Source organism: Rattus norvegicus, chromosome 6 (genome assembly GCF_021556685.1).
Source record: "Rattus norvegicus strain SHRSP/BbbUtx chromosome 6, alternate assembly SHRSP_T2T, whole genome shotgun sequence".
NCBI lineage: Eukaryota > Metazoa > Chordata > Mammalia > Rodentia > Muridae > Rattus > Rattus norvegicus.
Window position 1 is genome coordinate 137,718,791 of NC_141539.1, and position 7,673 is coordinate 137,726,463.

At 51.8% G+C, this 7,673-nt stretch overlaps 1 protein-coding gene across 1 annotated transcript; it reads left to right on the forward strand.

Moving 5' to 3' along the window:
- The first annotated feature begins 1,420 nt into the window (after window positions 1-1,420).
- Window positions 1,421-5,796, forward strand: Siva1 (SIVA1, apoptosis-inducing factor). The gene is made up of 4 exons (NM_001394537.1): window positions 1,421-1,666; window positions 3,448-3,642; window positions 4,433-4,589; window positions 5,618-5,796. Exons 1-4 carry the CDS (start codon window positions 1,549-1,551, stop codon window positions 5,679-5,681), a joined length of 534 nt encoding a protein of 177 aa, NP_001381466.1. The 5' UTR covers window positions 1,421-1,548; the 3' UTR covers window positions 5,682-5,796.
- Window positions 5,797-7,673: the final 1,877 nt, after the last annotated feature.

Here is a 7,673-nt window from a genome sequence, read left to right on the forward strand (position 1 = left end):
GGTTGCTGGGAATTGAACTCAGGACCTCTGGAAGAGCAGTCAGTGCTCTTAATCACTGAGCCATCTCTCCAGCCCAACAGCAGCCTTCCTAACCGTGGGTTCCCTAGCCAGGGTTGCTGAATTTAAGCCATGCAGTAGGGGACAAACATATGTCTCCATACAGAGGTATCGTCCATTCCGTACAGTTCTATAACAGGGGAAACCACTAGGAGGAAGAAGCAGAGTAGTCAGTAGTCACCTCTACCAGGTGTTTGTCACAGGGCTTGCCCAGTATACTACTTGACACTTGTTCTGTGTAGAATTGTGCCCACCTCTTCACGTTGAAGACCTAACTCCCAACACCTCAGAATGTAATTGTATCTGGATACAGTTTTTTGTTTGGTGTTTTGAGACTGGGTCTCTCTAGCTAGCTTAGGCTGCTTCTGCTTTCTGAGTGCTGGGATTAAAGGCATGAGCCAACACACAGGGCTCGTGGATATAGTCTTAAAGAGTTCAAATAGGGTCCTTAGCGCAGACCTTAATTCAAAGTACCGGGTGTTATTATGAGATGAGAACACAGACACCAATCCAGTAAGCACACAGAAGTTTCCACCTACAGATTCAGGAAGACAGAGGCTGGTAGAAAACCCAAAACTTTATCTGAGACTTCCAGTCTCCAAAACTCTCTGGAGAATTAACGGCTGCTTTGTGCACACTCCGGGTTTCCTGTACTCCAAGATGAGCACAAAATTCAATGCATCTGAATAACTCTGACATTCCGATTGTGTAGAATATAAGGACTGAGAAAGCCCTGGGCATCACTGTTTGCCTGTTCAACATGTTAGAAGATCCACACATAGTTTTTAAATCCAGCGGATCCACAGGTGTCGCCATAAACCCTCAGGCTCACTGCCCAAGATCAAGCCTCAGGGACACAAGAGTAATTCGCGGGGGAAGATGGGTAGCTGGATCCACTAGGAGGAGGAGCCCGGATAAAGCGCGCCACCCTACTGTTTGGTACTGGTAACTCCGTAACATCTCCTATCACCGTTGCTTAGCAACAACAGAGACGTCTGGCTTTTCGCGCGCTGAAACCCGCCCTCGATCTCGCGCGGGTTTATTCAGACCCCTTTAGCACACGAGTCCCGCCCCCAATGTAGCTTCCCGCTAACCCCGCGCCCCACCCCAGAGCCCCGCCTCTTAGTTTTTGGCCTATCCTGAGCTGCGGCATGCACTAGCCCCGCCCTAACACCCCTCTCGGCCTATCCCATGCCACGCCTTGCGTAGACCCCACCCCGCTGCGCCAGCGCCCTTGGCCTTTTCCCGCGCCCCTGCATTCCACTCACTGCCTCCCTCAGCCTATCCCTCGCGGCTAACTGCATAAGTCCCTCCCCCACCGTCTCGACGGCCTATCCCATGCAGCGACCCGCTTGAGGCGAGCCCCCAGTCTTTCTCCGGCCTATCGGGAGCCGCGCCCTCGTCCGCTCGAGCCTCAGCAGCGGTCCGAGTGAGTTGTGACGTGTTCGGCGCGCTGTGCGCTGCTGTGGGCTGTGTCTGGTACCCGCTATCATGCCCAAGCGGAGCTGCCCGTTCACGGATGCTGCCCCGCTTCAACTCAAAGTCCACGTGAGCCCGAGAGAGCTGAGCCACGGTGTGTTCGCCGAGCGCTACTCGCGCGAGGTCTTCGGTGAGTGTGGACTTCCGTGGGTACAGCGGGTTACGCCGCACGGGGCAGCGGGAGACGCCAAGCGCGTCGCGAGCCCAGGGTGAAGGCTGCTTCAGGCCGCTCCCGGAGAAAGCCGAGTCGAAGCCGAGTCCTGCCGAGCGGAGTAGCCTGGCGCGGGACAAGCAGAGGGACTGGGCGGGAGTGGGCGTGAAGGCGTACGCTGCCCTGGGCCCTCTTAAGTTGACTTCCCAGCGGATGGATGTTGTTGAGCATCGCTTCGCGGTGCGCAGAGTTTACAGCTGTACAGTTTTGAGTGGTGCCTCTGTGCCTTTGGAATGTGCGGAAAAAACAAACTCCCTACTCAGCCCCAGTATTTGCCTTTTCCCTTACTGTACGCTGGGAATGCAAACTCAAATGCTGAGACTCAGGGATGTAAAGTGTAAGGATGCAAAGTGTAAGGACTGAGTTGCAAAGAGTGTGTCCCCCAAAATGTAGACATGACCCGGCGTCCTGGCTTTTTTTTTTTTTTTTTTAATGCCAGCACTCAGAAGGCAAAGGCCGGAGGATTTCTTGAGTTTGAGATCAGTGTGGGCTGTAGAGTGAGATGTCTTAAAACAGCAACCACACGATGCAAACACGACCCAGAAAATGCCTCAGCCGGTTAAAGTGCATTCTATGAAAGCCTGAACCTGAGTCAGGTCCCAAGAACATGTAGTAGGAGAGAATCGATTCCTGAAAGTTGTCTTCTGACCACACTCATAATAACTAAATAGCCAAGTGGATTTAATTTTTAAAAGAATGTAAGCATGCAGTTGAAAAGACGACCTAAGTATTCATTGGAACCTAACAGCCCAGCTCTACCGTTTTGTGGACTTATGTCCTGGAGCATTGTCAGGGCCGTCAGAGCCAGGCAGGTCAGGAAGGGGTGCTGGGCTATAGGGTGTTATATAGTACACACGGTTTACCAAGCCTGGGCCCACACTCTGGACTCTGGTGGACCAGGAGTCCTTGAGGAGAAAGATTGCTCTCACCGTAGAACTCTTCCCATTCCCCTTGTTTTTCAGACAGACTTTCACAGCGAGTCTTAGCCTGGCCTTGAACTTAAATAATCCTATCTTAAAGTAGGAGGCAAGTGAGCTGGAAAGCCACTCTGAATGTTTGCTTGCTTCCAGTGTCACAGAGAGGTCCCTGGGTCTGCTAAGTCTCGCCTGGCTGTAGGTGGGAGTGAGCATTTCTGGAACTTGCAACAGTGTTTCCCCTTAGGGCTCCCTGGGCCTGAAGCCTAAGGAGGAGCGGTTGTTACAGGTGTGAGCAGCCGCTTACCTGGGGTGGTAGGTTGGGAGGCCTTTGTCAGGGGTCGGTTGTCTTTCTCTCCTTTAGTAAAGCTGTTCACTGGCTTGGCAGTGGTGGTGGGTGCTGTTGTAAGCCAGTGTCTGTTTTCTGCCTCCTTGGGGCACTTGCTTTTGAGAATGAGTGCTCTCTGGCACCAAGACAAGCTTACAGGAGGAGAGCACAAACCCAGTGAAGTGAATTAGCCGTGGCTGCTGACAGTAGGTTAATGGAAGGAGTACCAGAGTTGCTGGTGGGCTTGGTAGAATCTGCCACCTGCTGTGGGAGGTGACAATGGAGCCCAAGGACCAAGGAAAGGGGACATCTTCAGCTTGGAGGCAGGGAGGCCCTGGCAAGGCCTCAGTTAGGGAACAGGCAAAGGGGACTCCTTTGGTGCCTTGTAGGGTCGTAGGATGGCTGTGCGAGGGCTTTGCAGTTGGGAGAGTTATCTTAAGGAAGGATCTTTTTCCCAGAAAGAACCAAGCAGCTCCTTTTCCAAGGGGCCCAGGCCTATAGAGATCACATCTGGGGTGAAGGTTGTTCCATCAACCACCTGCCGGAGCCACTCAAGCCTGGTCTGGTGGGAGCCCCTCAAGCTGCAAGGGGACAGATGTTGATTGGACCTGATGGCCGACTGACACGGTGCCAAGCTCAGGCCTCGGAAGCTGGTAAGTGGCTGCCAGTGGAAATTGCTTGCTATTACACCTAGGGAAGATGGCAGCAGATGTTCTGTCAGGAGCTTTGACTACCTGGGCAAGCAGGATCTGCTTAGAGCAGAGGTTCTCCGCCTGTGGGTCACAGCCTCTTTGACAAACCTGTCTCCAAAAATGTTCACGTTCCTGTTCATGACAGCAAAGTTATAGTTATGAAGTAGCAATGAAAATATGGCTTGGGGTTCGACAACATGAGGAACTGTATATATTAAAGGGTTGCAGCTTTGGGAAGGTGGAGAACCGCTGACTTAGAGCCTGGTAAGTTGAGAAAGGTTGCTGCCCCCCCACCCCCACCCCCATCCCCAGTCATCTAGAGTGGAAGTCACCGGCTTCTAACTGTTGTGTCAGACGCTCTCCTGGTGTCCCGTGTGCAGTAGGAATGTGCTAGTCCATTCTGTTGGGGGATGGTTCTCATGTGACTTGGGAGAAGCAGGACTCTGTGCAGCCCTGAAGCTTGTTGGGCCCCACAGCAGCCCAACTGACCAGTGGAACAGTAAAGCCCATCTTGAGGCCCAGACAGATACCGAGTTCCGATGGAGTACTCACCCCGCGATACTAGCAACAGGCAGGCAATCTGTCCTGGAGTCTTGTCACCAGTCCTGGGAACAAGTCATTGTGAGCCTTTACCCTAGTGCTCCGGGTGGGTGATAGGTTGTCAGAAGGACTCGGTTTCAGGGGAAGGAGGGTGCCCTCTTGTTCTTTCAGTATCCTTCCAGTGCTGACAGCCTGTGTTTTCTCCTCACAGGCCTTCCCGGGGCAGCACCCATTGCTTGTTCATCCTGCGTGAGATCTGTGGATGGAAAGGCGGTCTGCAGCCAGTGTGAGCGGGCCCTGTGTGGGCAGTGTGTGTACACCTGCTGGGGCTGTGGTGCCTTGGCCTGTGTGCTGTGTGGCCTGGCAGAGTGAGTCCTTTGATCTTTAGGGGTGCAGAGCTCATGGTTCCTCTTCTGTGAGGGGATAGGTGCTGGGTGGGTAGTCTCAGGACTCGGTGATCCTTTTGAAAGAAGTCCATGTTTCCCAGGTGTCTTTGGCCTGCTTAAAGCAGCTGCCTGGCTTAAACAGCCTTGTTGTCTGATCTTCTGAGTCCTTATAGTATTAGGGTTCCAACAGTCCACACTGTTGTTTAGCTTCAGTTTCTATCCAGTGTGCTTATGTGAGGATTGCCTCACACATGTCACTGGGTACATGGATGTTCAGGTCATGCCTGCCCTTGTTTTCTGGTTAGCAGTGATCTCTTAGGCAGTATGGAATAGATGCTGCTCACCCACTCGCTGCAGCCAGCTGAGTCAGCTACTTAGAAGTGCTTGGCGAGTGGGTGGACAGTGTAGAGCCCTGTCCCTTTGTTCCACACTGGAAGGACACAGTCTGCCAGATCAGTATGGGATCAGTACAGTGGATCCAGACAAGCTCAGCCCCAACATTTTCTAAAGCATGGGTCAGATGGGAAACCACACTTCATATGGCAAATCCTTGCCACCGGGGTACTCTTGAGGGTTTGGGGAGATCAGGAGTGCATGCAGGGTACTCTGGGGAGACGTCTTAGGAACCTGTAGGGCTGGTTCATGCTCAAGCTGGGAAGGAGAGTTTCTCAGGCTGCCTCCCAGCTTCTGGTGACTGCTTGCTGTAGGTCCTCAGGTTTGTGTCGGTGGCCATCTTATCGCTATGTCTTTTTGTCACTTCTGTGTGTCTCTTATGATATCTCACCTATCTGGTAAACCACAAAGGACTGGAGCCAAGATGTCAGACCCACAGAATGTTTCTATGCTAGACCTGCCATAGACAATGGTGTCCCCAAACTGTCCCTGAAATGACAGTCACCTGAGTCTGTTTTCAAACAAGTTCACATTCTGAGGTGTGATGGGATGAGGGCTTCAGTGAATAGGGATGAAATCAGCTGCTTAGGAATCTCCTCTCCTGTCAACTGTTGTAGCTATGCCGACGATGACGATGGTGAAAAGACGCTTTGCACCAGCTGCGCCATGTTTGAAGCCTGAAGTGGCCATGGACAGCACAAGATGTTCATACTAAAGAGAGAGAAGGTGGCTTTTTATATGTTATATTTTATACCCCAGGAACAAGTGAATAAACCTCTTTATATTTGCACAAGGACTCGCTTCTGTCTGTTAACTGTTCTTAGGGCGGCAGAGATGGCTGCAGGGCAAGCTCTCGCAGCAGCGTCGTGAGCCCCTGGTTATTACCCGAATCGGACTGATAGGCCAGGCCCAGGGAGGTCCTTCCCGTCCTCCCTCAGCTGTAAGAGGAAGCAGCTGAACTCCAAATCAAGCTGCAGAATGGTCACCCGTGTGCTAGGCCACCTCGTGCACCGAGTTACCACTGTCACCTGGCCAGCCATCAGTACCTACACTGCTGAGTTCCAGGTGATTTGATGAGGCCTGGCCCTTCAGGAAGTTTGGCCAGGTGGAGTGTTGTGTTGATTCTAGGGGTGTGACAATCCTCACCATATCTTCAGAGGTAGTTTATGCTGGGCTTTGGAGGGAGTTCCCAGGAGGTAAGGTGGCCTGGAAGATAGTGGTGGGCCAGTCACTGCAGCCACCTGGGTCTTCTGAGTGGTTTGCTGGTAGGTGTCTGGATAAACAGTGCAGAGGTCTCCTCGTCCTGCCCTCTAAGAACAGCTATGGCTGTTGCTTCCCATACACATCAGTGAGGTGCTGTCCTAGATGAGGTTGGTTCAGGTTTCCCAATAGGACCAGACAGTTGTCTCAGAGGCCCTTTGTGAGCAGGAGGCTTTGGGGGGCTGCAGGTGGGTTTACCAAAGCAAACCCTAATCGTACACCACACCCATACTTCCTTGGCTTCTGGTGCTGTTTTACCTGGCTTAGCTGTCTGCCAGGCCCTTTGGGCTCTCCCTACTCTGTCCTCTAGCCTACTACATTGTTGTTTGTACTACAAGCTTCTGCTGTAGCTAGCCCACCTCTGTCACCAGTTGGGATCATTGCACAGCCCCCACCACCTTCATACTGTCCAAATAAAACTCCAGACTCTCTTGCTTCCTGTCCTCCTGGGGTTCACTTAAATCGGCTCACTCTCTTGGCTGGAGGCCCTTCCTCTGGGTGTTTGCATGGTTCCTTTATGTCTTTCTGGGTTAGGCTCAGAAGCATCCTAGTGCCTTAGTGCACAGCCCTGTTGCTTTTCTTTTCTTTTTTTTTTTTTCTATTTTTTTCGGAGCTGCGGATCGAACCCAGGGCCTTGCGCTTGCTAGGCAAGCGCTCTACCACTGAGCCAGATCCCCAACACCCCCTGTTGCTTTTCTAATTCCACCATATAGATTATGGATGTCTGTGATTCCTCCCAGCTACCATGTAGGTTCCTGAGAGCTTCGACTTGGCTTCAAATGGCATCTTACATGTCATTGACTTGTAGTAATCCAGCCATGAGATAGCAGGGACTCAAAAACTGTTTAGGGAGTGTGTTTGACTGCATGGAGTTAGTGTGGGGATGCATGCATGAGTTTGCATGTGTGGAGCCAGCAGTTGGCTTTTTGTTTTGGTTTCATTTGGTTTGTGGGTGATTTGGCTTTCGAAGCAAGGCCTCTTCATTTGGCCTGGAGCTCACTGATTAGGTTAGGCTGTCTGGACAGCAAGCCTCAGGGCCACGCCTGTGTCAGACTCCCCAGCATGAGGAGTATAAACAAATGCCACCACTGTGCTTTTTAAAATATGTATTGTGCGGGCCAAACTTGGGTCATGTTTACATGGTAAGCATTTTGCCAACAGATGCTCTGTCCCCTATCCAACTATAAAAAAGAACAAAGTAGGGGCTGGGGATTTAGCTCAGTGGTAGAGCGCTTACCTAGGAAGCGCAAGGCCCTGGGTTCGGTCCCCAGCTCCGAAAAAAAGAACCAAAAAAAAAAAAAAAAAAAAAAAAGAACAAAGTACCTAGACATTGGACAGCATCCAGTGTTCCAGTGTCTGATGATTACCCCAGAGGGAGTAGGTGAACCCAGGTGTCAGCTCCTAGCTGTGGTG